This window comes from Camellia sinensis, chromosome 12, assembly GCF_055761805.1.
Source record: "Camellia sinensis isolate YWXY chromosome 12, ASM5576180v1, whole genome shotgun sequence".
NCBI classification, from domain to species: domain Eukaryota; kingdom Viridiplantae; phylum Streptophyta; class Magnoliopsida; order Ericales; family Theaceae; genus Camellia; species Camellia sinensis.
This window is the reverse complement of record NC_138972.1, coordinates 157,175,520-157,202,343: the sequence shown is the minus strand read 5'-3', so window position 1 is coordinate 157,202,343 and position 26,824 is coordinate 157,175,520. Positions and strand designations below refer to the sequence as shown.

General features: G+C 34.6%; 2 protein-coding genes across 2 annotated transcripts; both read left to right on the top strand.

Annotated features, from left to right (window-relative positions):
* Positions 1–10,020: 10,020 nt before the first annotated feature.
* LOC114272807 (Rieske (2Fe-2S) domain-containing protein) lies at positions 10,021–12,907 on the top strand. Its single transcript, XM_028214507.2, has 3 exons — positions 10,021–10,687; positions 12,128–12,388; positions 12,475–12,907. Exons 1-3 carry the CDS (start codon positions 10,277–10,279, stop codon positions 12,661–12,663), a joined length of 861 nt encoding a protein of 286 aa, XP_028070308.2. The 5' UTR covers positions 10,021–10,276; the 3' UTR covers positions 12,664–12,907.
* Positions 12,908–17,294: 4,387 nt separating this feature from the next.
* On the top strand, positions 17,295–18,150 carry LOC114272809 (ethylene-responsive transcription factor ERF020). Its single transcript, XM_028214509.2, has one exon. The coding sequence runs from the start codon at positions 17,460–17,462 to the stop codon at positions 17,997–17,999; it is 540 nt and encodes a 179-aa protein (XP_028070310.1). The 5' UTR covers positions 17,295–17,459; the 3' UTR covers positions 18,000–18,150.
* Positions 18,151–26,824: the final 8,674 nt, after the last annotated feature.

Sequence of the window (26,824 nt, the reverse complement as noted above, 5' to 3'; positions counted from 1 at the left end):
GTGCACTCAATGATGAAATTGTGTTGATTGTGATTTGAATTCTCAACGAAGGAACGAAAGCTCGCGCTCCAAAACCAATTCCAAACCTTTCATATTCATACTGTCTTTGCCCTAGAAATTCATTTTTGACCATTATGCCACCCTACACTGAGTGTAAAACAGTGGATCATGGGAGAGCATTGGGAGCCGACAGGCTCTTGATAGTGAGAAACACTGTTCTGGGCGAGAATGGCCAGCTGTCCATTTTTTAAGATATTTATGACCTATTTTGTTCAAATTCTATAAATACGAGCATATATCTCAATGTTAGAGGTTGGAAAAATTTTTAAAAAGCAAAATAATCCTTGAGAGCTTCGTCTTTTTGAGCAAGCTACCTTTGAGATATTTGATCATCCTTATACTATATCTATATACCATAGCTAACCTTAGAGCAAGAACGTAGAACCTTGGTTGAGCTTTGTGAGTTACAATTTATGCTTGAGAGTGTGCTTGGACCAAGTTTGGTTCACAAACAAGAGCTTACCTTCTTCAAGAGGTATAAGCTCACCACCTTTTGTATTACTTTCATTTCTGTCTTTCTTTGTTTATTTCTTGTGTTTTTGTATTGTTTTGATCATATTTTAAGTGTTAGAACTTGGGTTTGAATGGCTACAAAATGGTAGAAAGGGCTAACACTCTTTCTTACTCTATACTTCATAGCTCACACGCCTGTTCTACCCTCTTTTCTTTGCCTTTTAAACTGATTTTCAAAGTGTAATAAAGGCTAAAAAAACATGGTTTGATCGATGGTTTTTCTTTTATGTCTTTTGCTAGGTAGTTTGCCATCATAGCTTTAGAAAAACCCGATATTCCCCAAGTTGTGTGGACTCACTCTAGCGGGCTTTGTAAAGCTCAAGACCTTGTTAGTGGTCAACCAGTGCTAGTCTCACTTTCGCCAGTTGTTCGACGAAGACGGAACAGACAATCAATAGCACCAGTATAAAGCATTCAACAAACACCTATCTGTTCTCACTCAAACAGTACACCAGTAGCTAACTCACATAGTCCAGTCATGGCACAGAATGCAAAAGAATTTGCTGCCATGATGAAAACTTTCCAGAGAACCATGGATACTATGAACCAAAGGATGGATGCACAAGATAAAATCATCGCTGATCTACGATGCACGTTTGGGGCATTTGCGGCGACTGTGCATCCAATCCCGACTGCTCAGCCGAACCCAGATCCACCCTCACCAGTGGAAAATTCCCAAATCCCAGATCCTCAAGAAATGTTTTCCCCGGCTTCGGCTTATAGGCCTCTGGCTCAACCTTCTACGAGAATCCTTCCCTTTGATATCAATGAAATTGATCCGGTCTTGATCAAGATTGCCAAGCTAGAGAAAGCGTTGAAAAGTCCCAGGGCTTCAACTCCACTTCGGATATTGAGGATGGGTACATTGAAGCTTCGGTCAGATTACCGGAGGAATTTAAGATGCCTCACATCGACAGATTCGATAGAAGTGGGGATCCGATTGTGCACGTCCGTTTGTTTTTAGATGTGCTTAGACCAATGGGCCTGTCTCGGGCTCAAAAACTATCATTGTTTGGGAGAACTTTGTCTGATATAGCGGCTATTTGGTACGCTAAATTGGAGGACTTTACAAAGTGGAATTGTGAGGAGTTATCTGAGGCGTTCGTCAACCAGTACTCTTATAACACTAAGATAGAGGTAACCATCAGTGAGTTGGAGGCTACTACCCAGAACCCCAAAGAATCATTCATTGACTTTGTTGTTAGATAGAGGGCAAAAGTAGGAAGAATGACAAGTAGACCTTTTGAGAGAGAACAAGTCCGGCTGGTGGTCTAGAATCTGAACCAGATATGCTGCAGAGAATGATAGTAGCACCGTTATCCACCTTTGCTTCCCTATACAGGTTGGAGGTCCAGATTGAGAGTGCATTCAAGAAGGGCATTATTCATAAAACAAGTGAACCTGCAAGAAGGCCATTCTCCCAGGGTACCAATGCTAGTAGTAGCACTATTCTGCGGCCTGTAGATGTCAGCACAATTGTTATGGTGGCCAAAATGGCCAATCCCTTTGCCGTAATAACCCCACAACCTTCACAAACCATCGGCCCACCCCGAAACCGAAGAACCTTTACCCCCCTTCATATGAGCCCAGCTCATGTCCTCAAATTGTTAATAGAAAAGGGGCATCTCAAACCCCTCGATTCTCGACCACTTCTTGACCCGTTACTACCCGAACATGACCTTACCCAGTATTGCATCTTCCACCAACAATATGGTCATCCCACAAATTTGTGCTACATCCATGATCTTATTGACAACAAAGTCATCACCCCACCCTCCAAACCAAACGTAACTACCAACCCACATCCTACACGTAACCAAGTCCCCTTGCCCAGAAACATTAACCAAATACATACACTACAACCATCCTTTAACCCCAACGCCTACATTACCTCATTCTATTTACCCAAGCTAGAGGTGATTCTTCCAAAAGGCACAGACATGTGCATGATGGACTTAACACCGCAAACCTAACCCGAGTCCATGGCGGCAGAGGCAAAGAAGAAAGAGAGTGCACTAGAGAAGGGCTTGCCTGATGCCCAAGTCATAGAAAAAGGGGCCTCGCTCGCAGAGGAGTATGACCCTAGCTTATACATCGTAGCCATCAATCAGTCGAAACCAGTAGTCATATTGCCAGACTTCCTCAGCATTAACGCTATTGGGGAAAACCAAATAGGGCATAATCAGAATGATTGGCCAGAACAGGGCCTAAATGACTTGGTTGCACTGAAGAAGACATAGCCGAGCTGGAAGAGGATCTAGACAACCTCTACTTCTTTGAAGAAGAGGATACAAGTAGTGTACAACTAGGGTAGTGGGACCCAAGCCAGCTAGAAACAAGTAACAGGTGGTTGAGTAAGGAAGAGTCAGATGTTAAAGAACAGATAAAATAGGCTAGAAAAGAAGAGGGAGGTGGTGCTAGCAGCAAGGTTGAGGCTATACCTTTGACTGAGACAGAACAAGTGTTGGAGCAATTCCAGCGGGAACGGATTGAAAAGATCCAAAGAAAGATAGCCTTGGAGCAAGAAAAAGGGAAAGAAACAGCGGAGATCGAGCCTACAGCGGTAGACATAAAAAATACGGGAAAAACTAAATGGGAGCCCAATGACAGGAAAAGAATGTCGAGAAATATCAGGAAGTACTGGAACGCAGAAACCAAAACTGTAGTGAAAGAAGAGTGTTATGATGATGGGGGGCGTGATGTGAACATGCTTCAGATAGAACTAGATAATAGCCTAGCCATGACTATAGGGGAGTGGTGGAAAGATAATGATTTGAGTCACGTATACACAGACGAAGGATAGAAAGCTGAAACCCCCGATGACACTTGGTATACTGACGAGATTAACCATATGACCCGAAGTGGTCGGTACTTCAAACCTGCAGCCTTAGATCAGTCGGAGTCCTCCAACAAAGAGGCTGAGAAAGCAAAGGAGAAGGATGTTAAAGAAAACCTGGTCCTGAAATAGCTCAAGAAGATTTAGGCGGACATATCAATCTGGGGGCTAATCATGGCTTCTCAGAAGCATAGACAAGTGCTGTTAGAGGCAATGAACTGGACCAAACTGTCTATTGACACCACTGCTGACCAATTAGTATCATTGGTTACATCTGGGGATGTTACGCCAATGATATCTTTTACAGATAAGAAGTTACCACCCGAGGATGCTAGCCACAACTAACCCTTATATGTAACCCTGGAAAGCTGAAAAAAATGGATTCCGGTGGTGCTGATAGATACCGGATCAGAGATCAATGTATGTCTAGTGATGACTACTTATGCCATCGGTTTGAGGCCTGCTGACTTTACACACACGACTCAGGCCGTTCGGGCTTATGACAATACGAGCTGGGATGTTATGGGAACATTTAAAAGTCATATCCTAATCGGCCCATCTGAGCATGAGGTGGAATTCCATGTCATGGATGTTCCGGCCATGTTCAATCTACTATTGGGAAGGCCTTGGCTACATTAGATAAAAGCAGTGTCATCAACGGTCCACCCGTTGGTAAAATACCCTTTTAAAGGCAGGATTGCTACTATGTATGACAATTCTGCGATCCATTCTCCACAGGGAACTATTGCACCCATGCTGGAAATCATACATAGAGAATAGGACGTTTTCCTCTCTGGTAGAGGCCCGGTTGGTCCAAACCATCATGGTAGAAGACGACGAAAATTACGTGAGCACTCAACCCATCTACATGATGAACAAACAGGGGCATATTCTTAGATCAGGACTAGGCAGAAGTGGCAGGCATGGAGGTACTGTTGCCAAGGAGATGAGTCACAACCCTTATGCTTTTGGGCTGGGATACAAACCTACCGCTACAGATTGGCAAAGAAATGGGGAGGAGTTGCGAGGAAGGCTGAAAGTAAAGAGGACTAGGAGGCAACACGAGTTAGTCTACAAACCAATACGAGGAACCTTGAATAGATATTTTGTCCACCAAAGGGAAGACTTCCCCTTCTATGGATTTCTAGAGCCTTGGTTTGACAAGGAAACAAAGACCAGATATCCGGGGTTCGAGATCTTTTTCGGACACCAGTTACCAGAAGAGGAGGATGAGCAGGCAGACCTGAGCCCTAACACAAATCAAAATAAGACAGCAAGCCTAGATATTGAAAAAGAAGAGCTGTTGGGAAAAGTGCTAGCTGATCTACTAGCAAGTTCTACTGCTACAGCTGAGTGTAGACACCCCATTTTTGACCGCCCTTAAGACTTTGGCGCTACTGATGGTTTGCTCGATGATGAAAGGTGTGCAGGGCAAAGGTTCAATTTATTCGGCAATGAGAGGGTCAAATCCCAACTTCACACCCCATTTTGGACCAAAGCTATTTTGAATGGTTTTTAGACCTTAAAACCCTCTCTTTCAAAACATTTTTGAAATAAAGTTTCTACGATGTTCCGAGGCTCACATTTTGTCAAAAAATGCGCTTTTCGATAAACCGAGCAAGGACAAAGTGGAAATGAATGAAAGAGAGATGAAATCTTTGAAAAATATTTCAAAACACCTTGCTTAGGGGTTTGAAGTTGAAGAAAAGAGGAGAAGAGGGGAGAAGCCAAGTTGGAGAAGAAGATAGGCAAGAATTGCTAAGAGAGGGACGAGCAGTCCTCGCTAAATCAAACTTATTTGTCTATACACTTTGAGTTAAGGTATGAGGCCACCACCTTTGGAAAGAAGACTTCCGGGGTTTCATTTTTCATTCAAGAATCTCTTAAATCCAAGATCGGAGGGCGGAGATATGATTGGTTGAAGTTGGGCATCATCCCGGTTGGACCGAAACTGACCAGCCTTCACTAAAACCGGAATAACTTTTTACACAGTTGGAATTTTTATGCAAGGCTGGTGCCATTGGAAAGCTTACTTCCAGGGCTTCAATTTGGACATAAGAATGACCTGAAAAAGAGTTCATATGAAGAAGTTATGCCCATTTGAAGTTGGACCTGCAGAGCAGATTTTTCCTGCCGGCCGGCCAAACATTCTGCCGACCGACCAAATAGATGGCCGACCGGCCAGAACAGATGGCCGACCGGCTAAATAGATTTCCGACCGGCTATTTAAAGTAGCCGACCGACCAATTTTGCTAGCCGACGACCTTCCGAAGTATTCTACAGATTGAATGGATGCCAGCTGTGCCAGCTGGAGGGCACAGACTGGATCCTCCATACACGTGTATGGAGGATCTTGGCTCTTGGTTTTGAAGCTTCTAAGAGAAGTCTTACTCCCTTGGCTCTATAAAGGAAGCTCTCTTCTTCCTTATGCTAGGTTAGAAAAACCAGCTGGGATTGATAGATACATCCCTCCATATATCTCCCTCTATCTCTCACATTCAACCATCAAACACCCTTGTTCTTGGGCCATTTCTTCATCAACTCATAGCACAAGGTATCCTTACTCCATTGCAGCAACTTGAGGCTGTTCTTCAGAGCTTAGGAGCACCTAAACTTGGTCCAAGAGGTGCTGGTTTGCTGGTCTTCAAGGGTGAGTCCTCCTCTTCCCTTTTCTAGTCTTTTCTTGCTTCATATCTAAGCCATAGTTTCTTGCATTTTTGGGCTCCGACCCAAACTGTAAATCATCATATTTTGAGGTCCTCTTCATGTTTGATTGAGGACCTCTTGCTGTTTGAGGACAGTAGCTAGCACTTCCTTCATTAGCCCTCTTTATGCCATAATTTTGCATGTTATTCTTGGCCTATACGTGATCTGTTTTGGAGCATGATGTAAACTGTAAATAGGTTTATTTTGAGCCCCTCTTCAACATTGAAGAAGGGCTCAACACTGTTTGGGACCCCCATGCTATACTTGCCTTTATATTCTCTTTTGGGTCCCATTTTTGCATGCCTTGGCAGCCCCTGATGTTGCTGTTTTTGGACTTTGGTCCGAACTAAAAAAAGCCATATTTTGACCCCCTTGTCATGTTTCATTAAGGGTCTTTGGCTGTTTGATGAATTTTTTGTATGCTTGCTTCTTTGGCCACCTTTTGGCCTATTTCTTGCATAAGAGCTTAGCCATATCTATGTTTGTTTTTGGGGTTTTTACAGTTCTGTAAATGTGCAAATTTTGGGCCCCTCTTCAATGTTGTTGAAGGGCTCTAACCTGTTTGGAGTCAGCAGCTGTGAGTTGCTTCATAATCTCATATTTAGGGCCATTTTTGCATACTAGTTTTGCCCTATTTATGTTTGCTGTTTGGCCATGCTTTGAACTGGAAAAATACTTATTTTGGGGCTGCCTTGCTACTGTCTATTCATTGCATGTCCATATTGTGCATGTTTGGTATAGCTATAGGCCATTTCGGGTGCCAAAATTCATGTTTCGGGACTATTCCATGCATCGGGTGTACTTCCGCCTCATTTCGGGGCTGTTTTCCCCCACATTTCAGTGCTAAAATCCCATTAGCATGTTTGCATATCATTTTTCATGCCATTGCATTGCATATGCCATTGTCTCGGTTTGCGTGCCCGTGTGCACGCATTTCGAGGCACTTCATTTTCATCTTATAGCCTCCTATGTGAGTGTGGCTGAGGTCCACTTGTATTGGTGTAAGCCCATCTTGCATTGTGTATGCCATGTTTCAAAGCGTTGCGCATGTTATGTTGTTAGCATTGTGTATGCCATGTAGTTGCATAGCATGCTTTTATCCTTGTTTGCATACCTAGGTTGCATTGCATTGGCATGCATGCCTTGCCTCTTGATCATGTGATAGAGGTTGGGCTTTATGTGACAATGAACACAACTGTCAACCAGAGATCAACAGACGGCGCCAACTAATAATGCAATAACTTTAATGGAAGATTGATCGGACTGATCCACGCTTCCAACGGGTCTGCTGGCCTTGGAGTCCTCGAAGCGTACCTGCAAAAAGGTCCAAAAGGGGAAATGGCCCGCCGACGGACACTCCGATGATCAAGTTATGTCAGGCTAGATTGATTTTGGAGGGAGAGATAGAGAGAGAGACGCAAGGGGGTGAAAACTTAACCTAACATATCTCGAAAGTTTCCTTATACCCTTTGCTCATCATTTCTTTATCCATTCTAAGCTGTCTTGTTGGCCGAAAGTCTATGGCTTAGTTAACATCGTTCATAGTGATTCTGCATACTCCGGCGTGAGGGGTCTTGCCGTATTTAATGCTACAATTGCCTCATTAAATGGCCGATGTGTGAGTATAATAACTTTGCAGGATCTTAATCTATTTCACGTGGCTGATTCCCTGCCTGATAAGTGTTTGGATGCTATTAATCTTATGTTAGCATCGATTTCTCAAAATTATTAAACTTTAATATCTGGACCGTGAGCTGAACCGTGAGCTGTGGACTGAACCCCTTAGGTGACCATCAATATCAGTTCATATGCTTTTGTTCCCATATGAGTATTTTTGTTTGGGCATACTTTTCGCGTGGAGTGAATTTTGGCATTTCAAGAACTAAACAGGAATATGCCTCCATAAGTAGGTGGTGAATTGGTGTTCGTCATAAAGTTGAAATGATTGCAGGTCCACAAGTGCATTGAGTAATTATTAGATATGTGTGTTGACAAAAGAATAAGACTTTATACTAGTTTTTAAATTTTTTTCATAAATTTAATCATTGCATGTTATTGCACTTAAAGGAGACACTTTAATGAAGGGATTGAATTTTTTTTATTACATGTTATTGCGCAGATTTCATTAGACAGTTGATCATCAAATTGTTGTATATTTTTTATGAGAGTATTTGTGGTAAGTTAGTATTTTTTTTCTAATTTTAAATTTAAATTTTAGAAAATTATTTTAATTCATAGAGTTTATTAAAGATTTCATTTTAATAATTTAAATTATTTATTTTGTAAGACTTTCATTTATAATAAAAATTAAGAGAAAATTAGTGAAAGATCCCTTTTCAACTTTTAGTAGGAGGAGAGGTCCATTATAATTTTTTTGTTAGTTTAAATTACTCATTACAAAACCCACTCAACTTATCCACACCAACACCCAGACCTACACCCACCTCTCTCTTTTTCTTTTCTGTTTAAAGAGATGCAAAGAAGAAGACGGCAGCGAGGCAAAGTGAGATGACGGTGAAGTGTGGTCACGTTGGTAAGGGTTGCCAGAGAGTACTAAGTAATGTGGGCAGTAAAATTCAAATGCATAATAAAGTATTAAGTGCGTGAATATCCAGAGAAAATAAATATGATAGAAAAATATAACCAAGATTTTTAGCCAAAGAAAATTAGTTGAATACAAATTTCTCTAGTCATCACACCAAGAGAAATTTAGCCTAGGTTTTTAGGCAAAGAAAATCAACTAAACAATGGGTAATGTTGTTACAAATTTCACTACAATGATAGAGAAATTTAGCTCAGATTTTTTGCCAGAAAAAATCAACTGAGCAAGGGGTGATGCTATCACAAATTTCTCTAGAATGCCGAAGAAATTTCAATTTTATAAATTTCTCTGACCATCACACAAAGAAATTTAGCCCAAATTTTCCTTTATCAATCACAAAGAGAGAATGACGCAAGGATATTTTGGACGCGCCTTTTTTTTTAGGGACCTAAGGTATGAACTTTTCAGGTGTCCTTATCCTTTAAAATCATAATACTAAGAATCTTAAAAAAAAAATTCAAAGCACAAAGAACTCGTTTGGGATGTGAGTTGGCTTTTTGACTTTTTAATTTTTTTGGCTATTTTTGTCTAGAGTTAAAAAGTCTCATTTGGAATAGGCTTTTTGGCTTTTATGACTTTCGTGAGAAAAAAATGAAATGATTATGGGTTAGATGTGACATTTTTTCTATTTGGCTAAAATAACCTATTTTGTCTTATATGACTATTTTAGCCCGAGGAGCATCCCAAACGAACCCAAAGAAAATCAAAGAAATTGAGCTAATCAGATAAATTTCTCTATATTTTGAAATTTTTTCTGAATCGAAATTTCTCTAAAAAAATATTGAGGAATATTGCATGTCCTTATCCTATAAAATCTTAATATTAGAAATCTTAAAAAAATCCTTCCAAAATTGAATCAATTCAATAATCATAATATTTTCATTTGATCAATTTTTAAAGGATAAATTACAAATACACTTATTGAGATTTGTTTAAAATAAGAATTGTCTTATATTGTTTGAAAAATTATAAAAAAACTCGTCAAAAATATTTATTTAACTAAATTAACAGGATAAATAATTTTTTTACTACTCTTCTATATAACAATAAAATTACTTAAATTATTAATTAAAATAAAATTTTAACATTATTATAAAATGTTAATTAATTTAATAACTTATTAATCAAAATAATTATTTATTATAAAATAAAAAAAAAAATTAAGAAACAGCTGACCATTCATATTTTAAACAGGAAAAATGTTATAAGTTTCAAATTTTCTATTAAATAAATGATCAAATATGTCACATAAGTGTAAAATTTACAAATTAAAAACTCCAAACCCATATAAAAATATTTAATTATTTATTTAATAAAAAAATTAATAACCCCAAGAGATACCCATCTCTAAAAATTCTTTGTATTCAAATCAACCAAGTATAATCAATAATCATAACATTATTTCGAAAACTCCCAGTTTTTCCCGTCCCTCTGATCATTATCCAGTTTTTTGTGGCCATGGAAATTATTGCCCTGCCCTCTCCCTCTCTCTCTCTCTCCTCTTTGTTCTCACATTTCTTGGCTCAGAGCTTTCCCTCTCTACCACCCCCAAATAATCCATGGCCACCACAACCCCAAAGCTCACTTCCAGAGTCCCCTTCCTCCCTTGGCCGCCTCATTGCCGGAAACTACCGCTATTGCTGCCGTTGCGCCGCCCAACCACCGCCCCAGTAAACCCCTTACCTTTGATTTCATCCCCAATCTCTCTCCGTAAAATTACGTGTAAGGCTACAGAAGTCTCGGTGGCCGAGGACAAGGGCGGCGGAGGCGGAGTGAGTGATGAGGAGGGGAAGAACTGGGTACCGGTGGTGCCAGTGTCGGCGTTGCCGAAGGGAGAGCGGCGCGTCATAATTCAGGATGGGGAGACTATACTGTTATTGTGGTACAAAGAAGACATCTTTGCAATTGAGAACAGGTCTCCTGCTGAGGGCGCTTACTCTGAAGGCTTGCTCAATGCCAAGCTTACTATGGTATGTCGATGCCAATATGCTTCTTTTTTTCTTTTTCTTTTTCTTTTTCTTTTTTTAATGTATGTATATGGGTCCATCAATTTATATATGTATGTTAGAATTGATGATGTATGTTGGTACTCTTGCCTTTTCTATATATGAATGTGTATATTACCAATTGAGTAATAGATTCTTCAACCTTACATTAAAAACTTAATTAGCTTCAAAATGTGTTTAATTTTGACTTGTTTATCTTTTGAGGCAATCTCAAATGAGTTACAATCGAGCTGAGCTCAAGTAGATTACTGTGATACACATCAATCAAATATCAAATATTAGTATGATATAGCAACTTGGGCTTAAGCTTTTGGATCAAGTTGGTAGCCCCAATTGAGTAGTTGCTTTGCTCCTTCAAATTCTTCATCACTTGCAAAAGGCCAATGTTTTATTCAACCATCAAGATATATGATTGCATCCTAGCGCAACTTCTTGAAACCATGTGTGATTCATACACCTTGTTGGATAAATATGCATTGCTTCCATTAAGCAACCTTACACAACAAGCCCAAAATTGGCACAATCCAAGGAATATGAAAAGCACAAGACAACGAAACTTAGTAGAATTGACGATCACTGGTTTGGTTTGCTATACCAAAAGAAACAAAAAGAGCTCTAAGAGAGAAACACCATTTTGGCTCAAAAAACTGTATATGAACTTCCTAACCGAAATCTCCTATCGGCTGCCCATCAAGAAGACTCTGCGCCTCGGCCATCTTTCTTTTTTCTTTTTTTTTCTTTAATTGGAATTATTCATCGCTTTAATGAATGTAGTGCTTTTATTCTTAATTTTGTTTAAACACTCATGGACATAAGGCATGATTATTGTCTTTGAAAATAAATATTATTTGTGTGATTGGTCTAAGTTTCTCTCCATGAAATCCCCGCCGTGCCCGTGTTAGTTGTTCATCGGAGCAACTCGAGTATATGATCTCCTTTAAGTCCCTCAAGCATTTTCTAAGTATGAAAGTACCTCAAAAATTGACCAAGTACTCAGCATGGGCTCAGCTCTTGTTTATATTAAAAACATTTAAGTAAATGCCCATTATAATATCTTTGAAAGATGAGTGATAGACTGATTCATTCCAGATATTGTATAACAAGAAAAAGTAAAATTCTAGATCAGTGATGTTTCAATGGATATTTTTATTGATGGGTTCAGCAAAATACTGAGGACTATTCCCTGAAATCCCAACATTGAATTGTGGAAATTTAAGGTGTGAAACTCTTACGTACATATAGGTTTGAACCTTATCAATGTCAACTACATTTTTCGTAATATAAATTGTTTCTCCTCTCATGTAGCACACACATATCACTTATCTTCATGCAAGAAAAACTGTTGTACTGTTTGAGTTTTTCTTGGATAAAAGCTGAACCTAGTAAACATATTTTTCTCCTCAGGATGGCTGTATTGTATGCCCAACAACTGATAGCACATTTGATCTTAGGACTGGCGAGATCAAGGAATGGTATCCCAAGAATCCTGTGCTGAGAGCCCTCACACCTGCTTTGAGGACTCTATTTGTTTATCCAGTGAAAACTGATGATGAAAACATTTTCATCAGCATGAGAGGAGCTGCAGAATCTGATGCATCCGCGGAAATCCTCTTTAGCGGAAAGGCTCAGCCCGGTGTAACTGCAACTGATGTCAATGTGGATGAGGTAAAAAATTTATTTTATTTAAATTCACTTTAAATTTTGCAAATAAATTTAAGAATCATGTCTGACCTCGTAAAGGCGTGTTCTAGGTGAGAATGGTGGTCGATGAGGATCAAGAGGGGTTCGGTTTCACAAGGAAGAATGAATTGATAAATGGAAAGGCAGCGGGGATTGGCTTCCTATTGCTGTTAGATTTTGAGCTCTTGACTGGTAAAGGTCTTCTCAAAGGAACAGGTTTCTTGGACTTCATTTATTCTGTTACAAATGCTTTCAATTAGACTCCCAATTCTTCAATTGCTTAATCATAAAACATTTTAATGGGATTTAGGTTAATCATGTTGATTCTAGAAATCAGACCTCGTTGGTCACTGTACACTTTATATTCTTTTCTTTCCGCATAGGCTGTATTCCAAATGGAACAGGGTTGCAGCTGTTGGTATCTATACGTAGTCATAGTGCTATCTGTATCTGTGAACAATTCTATTAATACAATTCAGTTCATTTTTGATTTGGATGTCAAAATTGAGAGCCTGATTTCAATTGGAAAGCCCATCAACCCTTTCTTGATAAACCTGCTTTTCAATTCTAAAACTCAGCAAGTTCTGGTAATATTTTTTGACGAATTTAATTTAAGGTCTCTGTCAGGAAATATATTTTGCCTGGGAAAATGATGGTGGAGGGTGGAGGGAGAGAAAAGGTGAGGGTTGCGGCGGGCTGGGGGAGAGGGTGTAAAGAGAGAAGGGGAAGGAGAACACGGGTGATAGGGAATTTTGGGTTGCGTTTGATAGAGTTTTAGAATTATGATTTGAGAATAAAGTTATATTTTGAGTTTATGAGTCGTGGAATTATGATTTGAGTGTGGAAAATTTGTTTGGTGCATGTGGAAAAAAAAAAATTTATTCCGGCCAACCAACCAGACGTCCGAGGACATTCGGGAGGATGACCAGGTAGATATGTTTTCAAAAGTAGGTGTAGAATCAATTTTTGAAAATCACTAACCAAACACGACACTCAAAGGACAGTGTGGAATTACATTTCAAGAGCTCCACCAAATACAGCCTTGGTTATTCCTAAGTTGAGGTTAGGTAGGGTTAAGATTTGGTATAGGGTTTGGATTTCAATTTGATTTTGTGTATGAGTTTATATTTAGGTTTTATTTTGGGTTTGAATTTTGTTATGGGTATGTATTCGAATTTGGTTATGGACATCCGGTAAGAAAATACCAAAAATGCTTTGCAACTTGAAAGGACATTGGCAACTAGGTCAAAGTGAAAAATGTCAAAATAAACTGAGAAACCCCCCCCCCCCCCTAAAAAAAAAAAAAAAAAAAAAGATCAAAGTGAGAAAAAGTTAATGCATGAACCTTGACCACAGATGTTTTGCATGTGTCCACTTGTGTATTCAGGGTGGCCCAAAAAGGGATCAAAGTGAGAAAAAGTTAATGCGTGAACCTTGACCACAGATGTTTGCATGTGTCCACTTGTGTATTCAGGGTGGGTGGATTAAACCATTGCCAAACAATATCTAGAAAAAAATAAGTGGTTTTTTTGACTTTTGAGGGTTAAAAAAATGGTTTTGTGTAAACAGTTTCTCCAGTCTCTGATGGTTTGATTGTTCTGTTTGGTCCACGTTCCAAATCTTCATGCTTAAAGTGGTCCAATTTAGTCTTCACGGATGGCGTTTTACAATTTGAAAATATATATATATATATTTTTTACAGTTGTTTCTATTTGGTAATGTTTATGTGTAATTTTTATTTTTTTATTTATTATGTTCACAAAATATTTTTAAATTGTATTTATTTTGTTTCTGAAAAAATGTAAATAATTTACAATTTATTGAATTCTAGTAAATAAAAAATATATTTTTATTTGTGTAAAAAAAATTCATTATTTTGTCTCTCCTCACCTCCTTCAGCCACTCGCTTGCCGCCCCTTAACCACCTCCAACATTTTTTGTAGTTAGTGATTTTATTTTATTTTATTTATTTTGGTGGTAACATTGTATAGCAAGTTGGTCAATTTTAATGATTTCACATGAAATTAAATTGTAGTTGTAAGTAAGATGACTAAAACTTGTTATTTTTCTTTTATAATAAAGAAAATCATTTATTGTGTATATGATTTTACTCATTGTCAAATTTATGAATGCTGCTAAAATTTGTCAAACATTAATTATTGAATAAATACATGGGTAGGGAAGGGAAGGGAAGGGAAGGGGATGTTGTGCCACTGCCGACCTGAATCTGAAGTTGTTTTTTTTAATGTGGGAGGGGCTGACTCTATCAGAAGTCAATTTCTGACTCCTTTAATTAATATCTGAGATCTCCCATAATCTTCACATCAACATCACTTGTGACGCCACCCATGACTACACCACACCTATATATATATATATATATATATATATCATTTCATAGGATAACCCATTATATTAAGTTTATAATTATTTTGGTGGTTTTACGCATGTTATTATTTAATTAATTTGGTGTTCAGTATTAACTTTTTTTTAATGATTTTTGGTTGATATATATATTTTGATTTTTAATGAATTTTTTCTGTTTGAACCTTACACTTTTTGCTGACCTTAGATCTTATCATGTATTCATTTTTGATAATTTGAAATATTTATTTGTAGTGTTCTTCGTGTTTATATTGAAACAATTCGAATAGTCTCACAAAATGAACAATTTAAAATTATCAAAACACAACTTATGATGGATTCTATGAACATGATGGGCAATTTTAAATTTAAACATGAGAGAATTCTATTTGAATTTTTATTTTGTCGACAAAATAAATAAATAAATAAAATAAGAAAAGTAAAAACATAGTAAAAGAAAGTTAACATTGTATCTATTTGATGTTTTTGTTAGTATATTATTTAACATTATAATTTTTTTCATTTGAGGAGTAAAGGTCAAGATTAAAAAATGTGTCAAATTTTTAAAAGAATTTGAGGAGAGGTTTGGGTATGTTGACCTATTTTGGTAATATGATTAAAAGTTAACTTTTAATTTTTTGACTTTTTTAAGTCAAATTATCTCTCTATTTTTTTATATTTTTTTTAAAAAAAATTAAAAAATTAATTTTCAACCTACTTTTTAAAATAAGCCCTTATGTATCCAAGACCCAATTTGTAATCTTGACTTGAAAGTAAGGGAAAAAATAATTAATTATTATCTAGCAAGTACGAAAACGTTAACTCTAAAATTTTAAAGAAAAATGAGTGAGAGCACTAATTAGTGCTACCACTAATGATGTGGCAGTAGGCCCCACCATAAATGATTTGATGTTTTGGCCTTGGTGCTGTATTTTTTTTCTTTTTTTATTAAGTGACATGTCATTAGTGATCTTTTTAGAGCTCCAAAATTAGTGGTCTGTATCATTGTTGAATTTTAAAATAATCACACTATCATATTGTTTTGTTTTCACTCCTTTCTCTGTCTTTCCTTCCCTGCGTACCAAAAATTTTGAATTTTATAAGTTTTGCTACGTTTTTTATGTGCATTAATTAGAAAGTATAGGCGTGCATATATATATTTAGATGGGATTCATATAAAATATCATAATAAAATCTAATAAATTATAATCATAATAGTAAAGATCAAATAAAATGTATATATATATTTAACAAAGAAACTCCTAAAATAAGATAGAAAGTTTCAATTAATATACGGAAAATAAGACTCACACACAGTATAAGTGTGTATTTAACGCAATAAAAAATTATATACATATAAGACATATATTATAAGAGAAGTCTTATTTAAAATTATGTAATAAATAATAATTTTAAAATTATAAAGTATTATAGTAGGTGTTTGAACTTGAAATTAAAGGCCTATAAACAATTTTTGTGTAAAAAAAATATTTTTAAAATTATGAAACACAACCATAATTGTTTTGGCTTGACATAAAAATATCACAAACAACTAGAGGTGGATATAGAACAAATCATGCTTGCATTATATAAAAAGAGCATATGTGATATTCCAAACTTAACTCCACTTTGACATTAGGTCTAATTTAGCAATTCCCACCTCAACCTTGAAATAACTTTTAAATTTCAAATCCATCCATTTAACTCAACATATATAGTTTTTTTTTTTAAATTAACTCTGTGTATTGGGCATTTTAAATAATTTAAAAAAATTGTGCTATTCAAATAATATAAAATTCAAACTAAATAATATAAAATTAAAATTAATAGTCGAAGGTTAGGAATATTCACTTTTCTCATTTTTTTATTTTATTATAAAACTAAATATTATAAAATTAAAATTAATATTTTATAAGTAGGCATGTTATTTTGGATTGAACTAAAATTTCTTATCCCAAGTTAAAATGTTTTTAGCATTTGAATTAAATGTTTAATCCATAAAATCAAGTTGGGTTTTTGAGTTTATGAATATAACTCATAATGTTACAATCGTGACAATGAAAATCAAATACGACATATAATATTGACACTTTTGATGAGATATAAAGATTTTTGTGAAACAGACTAACCCCGTTAATTAGAAAAATTGCACAATTATTATTGAGAAATACCAATTTAAATCTTATAATTCACTCATAATAACTTGACAAAATAATTAAATTTGTAATAAATAAAATATAATTTATTATGTCATTATAAATAAAATTATAAAATTGTACAATAATTCTTTTTTCACTTTTCTTCCAATTTTGTTTATGCACGTGTTAGCGCAATCTATACTCATGAGTAGAGGTTGAACTTAATTTTGTGTTCATATCATGAGGACCATAATTTAAATTAATTAAAAAAACCACCGTCCTGCTGCCTCCATTGATTACAAGCCTTGAAACCCACAATTAGTTTTTGACCTTTCAAAATATTGACTCTTTCTTTTCTCTGTCACTTTCTCTGGTCAGCCTTCCCAAACAAACACTTCAAACAAAAAAAAAAACAAACACTCCAAAATCCAAGATCCCCCTCTGACCTTCTCATTGTTCAACCTATATAAACCACTTCCTTAATTCTCCAACTAAAAAAATCCAATTCAATTCCATCATTTCAACAAACAAAACCCAAAAAAAGAAGGAAAAAAATGAGCAGCTCCGATGAAGGCAGCAGCGGCGGAGCAATCACGGCGGAGCAGAAGAAATACAAGGGAGTCCGACGCCGGAAATGGGGGAAATGGGTGTCGGAAATCAGAGTTCCGGGAACCCAAGATCGGCTCTGGCTCGGCTCGTATTCGACTGCTGAAGCCGCAGCGGTGGCGCATGACGTGGCGTCGTACTGTCTGCGAGGACCTTCCTCGTACAACAACCTTAATTTTCCAGCGACATTGCCTGTCGGAGTGAGAACGGACATGTCGCCGCAGTCGGTACAGAAGGCGGCGTCGGATGCTGGAATGGCGGTTGATGCTCAGTTTGCCATGAATCAAACACAACAGCAACAGACAAGATCATCAACATCATCATCATCATCGATAGATAGTAGGAGTCGTGATGAGTCGAAGAATGTGATGAATGAAAGCAACGTTAATGATGGATGTTTTGGGGTTTGGGAGGAAAGAATGATGAGTAGTCATGAGTTGGAACAAAGAGAGGAGGCTTTGAACATTTCAGTTGAAGATTATCTATGAATTGTTTCTTTCCATCTTATATCATATTATATTATTATCTATCTAATGAGAGTCTCTGTACTCTATGTATGGTGTTGGTGTTGGTGTTGGTGTTGCAACCTATTAAAACATATATATATATATATACACACTTCACTTGACAAGTTGAATATATATATGCACACTTCACTTGACATCCGGACTCAAGAAAGAAAGACAAACACCCACCTCAAAGTATGACTCCGTTGGCACTGTGCAGTTTTATGGGTTTTTCAGATTCTCTTCTCAAGATGATATTTTAAAATGAGGTGGGCTTCTGTCCATATATTGGGGTTTTTGCGAAGAAAATAAAAAAGTTTCTAGTTTTTTTATTTATTTTAGGTCACATTATCTTTTATATTTTTTATTTAAAAAAAGTCCAAAAATTAGTTTTTTAATAACTTTCCAAAACACTCCATTATTGGTTTGGATTGAAGAGTGTTGTTTGGATTTTTTGAGTTTATAATCACTCTTAATAATCTTAATAATTTTAACAGTTTATTTTATAAGGTGTTTTGTGTATGTTATTATAAAAAATTAAATTAAATTAAATCTATTTAAAAAAATTATTTTATTTTATTATATTTATCTCTAAAAATGAATATTTATTTTTAAAAATACATCTACAAACAAACGTGATAAAATAAAATATTATAATAATGATATCAACTTTTTTTTTTCTAATAAAAAATATATATATAAAATCTCACAAAATGAACTATAAACTTATGGTGAGTCTCACAGAAGTGATGTGGAAAAGTAAGTTATTTTAAATTGGCTAAAAATCAAGGAAAAAAATCATTTTGAATTTTCAAACTATTAACTCTTGTGTCATTTTATCCTTTAAATTATTAATTTGAACAATTTCTTTTTAATCCACTTTGTTTAATATTTAATACATATATCAAGTCAACGTTTACCATGTCATTTTTCATTTAAATTTTAGATAAATTATAAATACATTTTTTAAGGTTTGATTTAAATACAAATCGCCTCTGTAATTCTGGAAATTACATTTCACCCCTTGAGATTTTTAATTTTATAACAAATCGCCTCTTTTATTAGTATATCATCAAGTCACTTTTTAATGATGTTATAAATATATTTTAGTCAATAATTTAGGTAATTTTATTATTGTATAAGAGAGTAATTATGAAATTTTTTTTTAGTTAATTCTGTTAAATAAAAAAATTTAACAAAGGGATATTTGTAATTTTTCAAACTACAGGGAACAATTTGTACTTTAAGCAAATCTGATAAAATGTATTTGTAATTTACTCTTAAATTTTGTATCAATTAATGCTTGGGAGCACTAGTAGGCATTTTACCTATCTGAATATTACTATAAAGTATATATTTTATTTTGCCTATCAACTGTTTTATGTTTTTACTCCAACCATGCTCTTTATTTTAGCTATTTATCCAAATACTATTAATTTTATAGAATGTCACGTCAACAACAAAGATTGAGGGAAATGATCCTAATGAATGAATACATTTTGCCTAGCGTTGAAGGCTATCTACATGTAGCTAGTGAATATGAGTTAAGGCAAAATGCCTAATCATATGCCTAGTGCATTGGAATTGAAAAAAGTGAATCACACTAGGCATTTTAACTAACAAGTATTATATGCCTAGTGCATTGGAGATGCTCTAAGGGAGCACTAATGAGGTGGTTCTCCCTTTGATGTGATGGTTGTCGCTTGTATTTTTTTTTTCTTTTTTCTTTTTATATTTTCCAACTCATTAGAGCTATTAGTGATGAGATTTTTTAGTGATCTCTATCATATTTGTTTTGAATCACGTGCTCCATTTTCAAGTGAGAAAATACTTAGGACCCCATTTTGAGGACCCCATGACTCTAAATGATTGTAATTGGTCATCTTTATTTATTTTTTTATTTTTTTTTATATCTCTAACATGTGTGCGTGGGGTCGTGAAGGTGAGAGGTTTGTGAGGATCTGTATTATTTATGTCACATAAAACACAATTCTTATAATTTGTAAAATGATCTGAATCATTCATGTCACTGTCAGGCACAACACCTCCAAAAAAATTCAAACATATCAATTATCAAATACATCAATGAAGTCATGAGGATCTTTGTGGGTCCAAACATTTTCTTATTTTGGTCTCGTTTGGGAACAAGTTAATTTAATAACTTTTTGACTATTTGGCTAAAATATGAATTAAAAAAAATTAGTATGTTTTGGATAATTTTTTAACTTTTTATAGAAAAGATGTACAAAAAAATAGAAAGAAAAGAGAATCTTTAACTTTTTAGTATGAATTATTAATTTTTTTGACTAAATTAATAATTTTTTAACTTTTTAACTAAAATAAAAGTTTGAAACGAGGCCTTTTGTTTCGAGTGGCAAGACACGCCGCACTATTCACCCCAAAAGACACGCCGCATTTGCCACGTCATTTTTCATTTAAATTTTATAGTATTTTTTTTTTATATATTCATATAAGTATAATGGTTGGTCTCCCGCATTTGCATGTAAATTTTTTTGCTTATTTTTCTTTTTTCTTTCTTTTTTTTTGTTTTTTTTGAGTTTGATATACACAAAAGGATCTCCTTCTTGACTTCGTTACTTGACTCCTTACTTGATGGGTTATATTGGGTTCACTTTTAGACTTAATTTCGATAATTCAAACTGTTCACATTTTAAAATTTGTCATGTATATAATACCTGTAAAAAATCAAATTAATCGAATATTAGAAGAATTAAAAATCATTTATTAAAAAAAATTAATAAACAATTTTATTGTTTAATAAAACTTTTAGTTTATGTAATTTTTGATATTCGATTGACTTGATTTTTTATAAATATAATATATATGATAAATTTTAAAATATTAACGATTCGAATTACTAAAATTTGACCTCAAAGTTGATCCAATGGCCCATTCAGTGAGAAATAAAAGCCAAAGAGGAGATGTTGCTCACGTGATTGTGTGTCTGAATTTTATTTTATTTTTCATTAAAAATAATTTTTTCCTTCGGTCTAGGAAATAAATATAAAATGACTGGGCAGCAATGTCGACGGCGTGGAAAAGGGGGGTAGAATTGAGCACGTGGTTATCATTGATGTCAAATGGATGAATACACCGAGAAAGTCATTTTTTGGATTAAAATTCACCAAATAACAAAAATAAACTAAAATAATAAATAAAATAAAATATCACATTAAATTTATAATTATTTTATTTTTTTTATCACAAATATCACATCTAATTATAAGAAAAATTTAAATTATATTCTTAAATATAAAAATTTTAACTTATTAAAATAATTAAAAATTAAAATAATAACTTCTCAAACAACCATCGTATATCTATTGGAATCAACTGGCGGTTTGAATCCAATCATACATTTACTCGGTCAATTTTTTATCATTGATTATGATTAAATTATTAAATTTGCTGATTAGATATTTCTATAAGCCATTTTGTATGTAGAAGGAGGCTTGTTTTGAGAATATATGGTTAAAAATAAGAATGGTAATTTAAACTCAGCTTGACGGGGACTTGATCTTCCGATCTCGATTAGAATAATTTTTCTTCTAAAAATACCCCCGTAGAGACGGGGATGGTATTCCAAATTAAATCCCCGATCAGTTTTGGGCCGGAGACAGTGATCAGCGTTCAAGCCCCGGCCCGTCCCCGTCTCTGTCCCCGGTCCCGTCCCTGAATTTTTCCAAAATAAAATTACCGTTTTACCCCTCTTTATATATATATATATATATATATAAACCACCCATTTCACTCACATAACACTGTGCACCTCACACACTCATCACTGCATCTCATCTCTCTCTCTCTCTCAAACCCTCCGCCGATCTCCCTTATCTCCCTTCTCCGCCGATTTCCACTCTCTTTCCCCGACCTCTGTCACTTTCTCCGACCGCCGATTGAGCCACCACAACTCCATCGTCTCTTTTTCTTCTCCAACAACAGTGAGGCCAAGCTTACCGAATCACCGCCAACATCACCACTATTTGCGGCAGTTCGACAATGACACCATTCGACGGTGTATATATATATATATATATTAGATTTGAGCACTTTCCCTCTCTCTCTCTCTTGATTGATTTGATATATATATATATATATATATTAGATTTGAGCATCAGATCTATCTATCTCTCTCTCTCTCTCTCTCTCTCTATGTTGTTGATGATGATGATGATGATGATGATGATGAACAGATCTGTTAGATCTGAATTTTATTTTTATTTTTTTATTTACATTTGAGCTTATCAGATCTGTTAATGGTGAACAGATCTGTATGATAATGATGAACATATCTCTCTCTACGTTGTTGTTGTTGATGATGAACAAATCTATTATATCTATTTTTTTTTTTTGGCCGGGGATTTTTTGGGGTCGGGAAAACCCGATCCCCGTTAGGGGGGCGCGGGGGCGAGGGCGGATATAGGTTTTCCGTCGGGGATCGAGGCTGGGAACGGAGGGATTTCCACCATCGGGGATCGGAGACGGGAAGAGTGATCCCCAGCCCCACCCCGTCCCGTTGCCATTCCTAGTTAAAAATAGTTTTTTTTTTTTTGGATCTGTTTTTTTTTAAAAATTTTTTGATACATTTTTTTTAAAAAGTCAAAAAAATATCAAAAAAATCAACTTTTAATCTATTATCAGGGCTGGTGGCCTAGTGGAGAAGGCATCCTTCTCCACAGTGTGACCCAGGTTTGACTTCTGGAGAGAGTAAAATGTTGGGTAATTCTAGTGGCTCGCTACAGCGACCTCGCTCTGTACACCAATCGACTCTTGGGCTTGTGGCGTATAGTTGAGCTTCGCTAATGCCTCAGTAGTGGGTCCTTTCCTATGGGTTAGGTTAAATCAGGTTAGCAACCGGTTACCCCAAGACTTGGGCCTACAGATGTAGTGATGACACCTCAAAATATCATTTTTTTCCTAGGTCAAAAAAAAAAAACTTTTAACCTACTTTTCAAAACAACCCTGAATCATGCATCACAATCCAAAAAAAAAAAAAAAATCATGCATGAAAGGTGTGATGAAAAATGCTAGAAATCCCAAAAGTTTTATCAAAATTTCTACCAAATGTCTCATATGAATATAAGACTCACACCATGTGGGTTTCACACTCATGTGAGATATTTGGTAAAAAAATTTGTAGAACTTTTGGGATCTTTAACATTACTCAAGTGAGATTCATACATTACGTATTTAACATGACATATCATTTTTTTTGGACAAATTATACTGGTGGTCCATATATTTTACTTTTTGTGTTATTTTTATCTCTTCAATTTCGATCGACTCAATTTTGACCTTAATTTTAGATTTTGAATCAATTTTGTCAAATTATTAGTGTTTTTTAAGAAGAATTATTACTGAATTAATTGAGGTTAATTTACTAAATCGAGTAAGTTTATACTTTTGCTGTTAAAAATGACACATGACATTTATGCGTATATTTTTTATAAAAAAAAAATGTTAAGAGTTGTAATCAAATTGATCAAATTGAGACAAAGTCATAAATTCATGCTCAAAATTGAGCCAATTGAAATTACAGTGACTATATTTTTTCTTTTTTAATTCAGGTTATAACTTTTGTACATATAAATTTATTGCACGTAAAATAAAGATAAAATTCGAGTGATGAAATATAAATTTATTAATTTAAATAATATGAGTATAATAACTAGGGTTAATTGGTGATAAATCCAATCTAAGGAGGGTATAAGGCATTAGGTCCAAGAAATATTTTTTGTTTATGTAAGGTACACACTTTGTGAAATGGGAAATTCTATTTCCACATACCATATTGTCTCTGTCCACACACTTAATGAGCTTTATTTTTATTCCGAATTTACCTTTAAATAAAATAATCAAAATAGACATCCATCCACACACTTAAACATCCAAAATAGAGATCTTTGTGCACATCTTTTTCTTGTAAAAGCTCTCTGTGCACATCTATTGTCCTCTCAATTCGATCTGTCTTTCTAATCCTAAAAAAAGCCTTTCCTCCTCAAGCATAGAGAGCCCTTGAGTTTAGTAAGAGAAAGTGTTGAGAGAGAGAGAGAAATTACAGATGTCTCTGCTTCCATATTGGATCCACAAGCTTTGATTTTTCACACATCTCTGTTTGGTTACTGAGAAAAATTGTAATGGGTCTGGCTGAGTTGGTACGTTTCATTGATTGGGAACAAGAATCATACCCATAATACGAAAATTTCATAGTTCTTCCATTCTTTGCTCTGTAATTTCCATCTGTTCGATTCTTTCTTGACAGATATGTATTTGAGGTACTTTATACCTATACACAATACTCTTGATTCAAATGGGTATTTGATTGTATCGTTCTTATATATATGTATCAGATATATATTATAGCTTTGAGTGTTTTAAATGAGTGGTTTAATACTGTATTTTTTATTTATTTATTTAAACCTTTATTATAGCATTTAAACTTGTTCTTTACGGTTTTGTACACATATTTTTTTATTAAATGGGTATATTTGAAATGTGGAGGGGGTGAACTGAGATAAATGTCTAGGAATCAAATTACTAAGTGAGTGAAGTGAGAAAAGATGTGCATAGAGACAATGTGATGTGTAGAAATATAATTTCCCTTGTGAAATAGCTTAGTGAAAAATTTTGGAGAACAATTTGTTTCCAATTTTATGATTTGGTTTTTTTTTTTATTTATTTGACTTTTCATTTACTATCTATTCAAATTTATATTTATCTATTTAATTTTTTTTCTTTTTCTATCTATTCAAATTTTTTGTCTATCCATTCAAAATTATATCTATCTACTCAATTTTTTTTGTCTATCTGTTCAATTCTTTCCCTAAATTCTATTTATTTGTTTAATTTTTTTTTTATCTACTCAATTTTTTCTCTTAAATTATATCTACCAAGCCATTATCTGTTCAAATTTTAAACAAATCTTTCTTTTATCTGTTGCACCATAGTTTTTTTTAATCTGTTGCAATCATCATCTTCAACAACAATAACAACAACAACAACAATTAGTTTTCTCATCATCAACAACTGCAACTACACTACAACTACAAAAAAATAATAGTAATAAAATAAAAAAAATACAAACAAGCAAACAAAACAAAAAACACAAAAACAAAAACACACATACACACTTAGATCTACAAAAACAATAACAACAACAAAAATTTGAACAGATCTAAACAGGTCAAATCTAAGAAATATAAACATAGGGAAACTACGATAGAGATTGCTTCGGTGATCCAGTCGACATAGATTACGCTGTCTTGATTGTCAGCGATGGCTTCGACAATGACAAGCAGTACTGGATCATCAAAAATTTACGGGGAACTACTTAAGGTATTAGTGGCTATGGCTACATCAAATGCAAGATCGAGAGAGCGAGAAATGAGGGGGTTTGGTTGTGCGAAATAGAGAATGAACAGACTCCTCAAGATTCATTGCTGCAAGATCATGCACTCTTCTACCGTCTTCTTCTGTCGTTGCGTCTCTGTTTGGTGATGTGTTTATTGGGCTTGAGATGTGTGCAAAGCTCATTGACGATTTGATCTCGTCGACCGCCGCGACCTAGGGTTTTCAAATCCAATATTCGTTTGTCGATATAAGGTTTTACCTTGCATATATCTCATTGTGATCATCATGATCTAGACGGCTTTGATTGGAATAACATGCACCAGGGGCGAAAGATAGCGGCGGTGGCGGAAACGGCACACCTAGGGTTTAGATCGCAAAGAGAGAGAGACAGAGAGAGATGTAGGGTTTGATTGTTATATATAGATGGGTATTTTGATCATTTTGTTTCAGCTTGTCCTTATTTACAAATTATTTCTACGCTTGGACTTTTGATCAAAGAAAATATAATTTTAGACTTTTGACTCGAGCACCCTAATAACTAAGGAACTTAACTTGAGAGCGTAACAATTTATTCTTTAATTGAACAGCAAAATCTTTTCCACATAGCACAAAGAAAATGACAATTTTATAAGGCGCTTGAAGGTTTGACAATTCTATTCTAAAATTTAATTGTAGAATTATCTCCAATTTAATAGAAGAAGACAATAAAATTAACAAATTTTGATTTGAATCTTTAAGCTTTAAATGCCATAGAGATTGATGGAATTTTGTCACCAGCAACTACGTTAAAATAGAAAGTTCAAGCCATAAAAGTTCTTTTGGGGCTTTGAAACTTCAATTTGATGAAACATTCTCTCAACTTTATTTTTGTATATAAAATTGTATCTAAAATTCTTTTAGAAATTACCACTGTTTATAGATGTGAATAAATGAGAGTCTTAATAGATTTCAGTAACCATATGAAATACAAAATTAATAAAAATAATGTTTATTTTCAACGTAGTCTTAAAATTGAAACTTGCCATTTAATTTATTTTTTTAAATCAATATAATTCAATCATATAATTATTAATAATTTATCAATTTAAATTTTCACATGAATTATTTGCTTAGTGACTCTACAAGATGAGAAATTATTTGGTGATTTTGGAGTATTGCTTTACACTATTAATTGAAGGATGAGTCCATAAGTAAAAAAATTATTTTCCCACTTTAATATCCATTTTCAATAATATATATATATATATATATATGTTACTATTATTATTTTTGAGAAATAAAATTTAAACCCAGTAACTGCATAGAAAAATTCTATTATACCCACTTTCATACCATATATACTAGCGGTAACCCGTGCGATGCACGAAAAAATAGATTATATATATTTTGTGTGATAAATAAATCATCTTCATCATAAATTATATCTTAATAGCGAC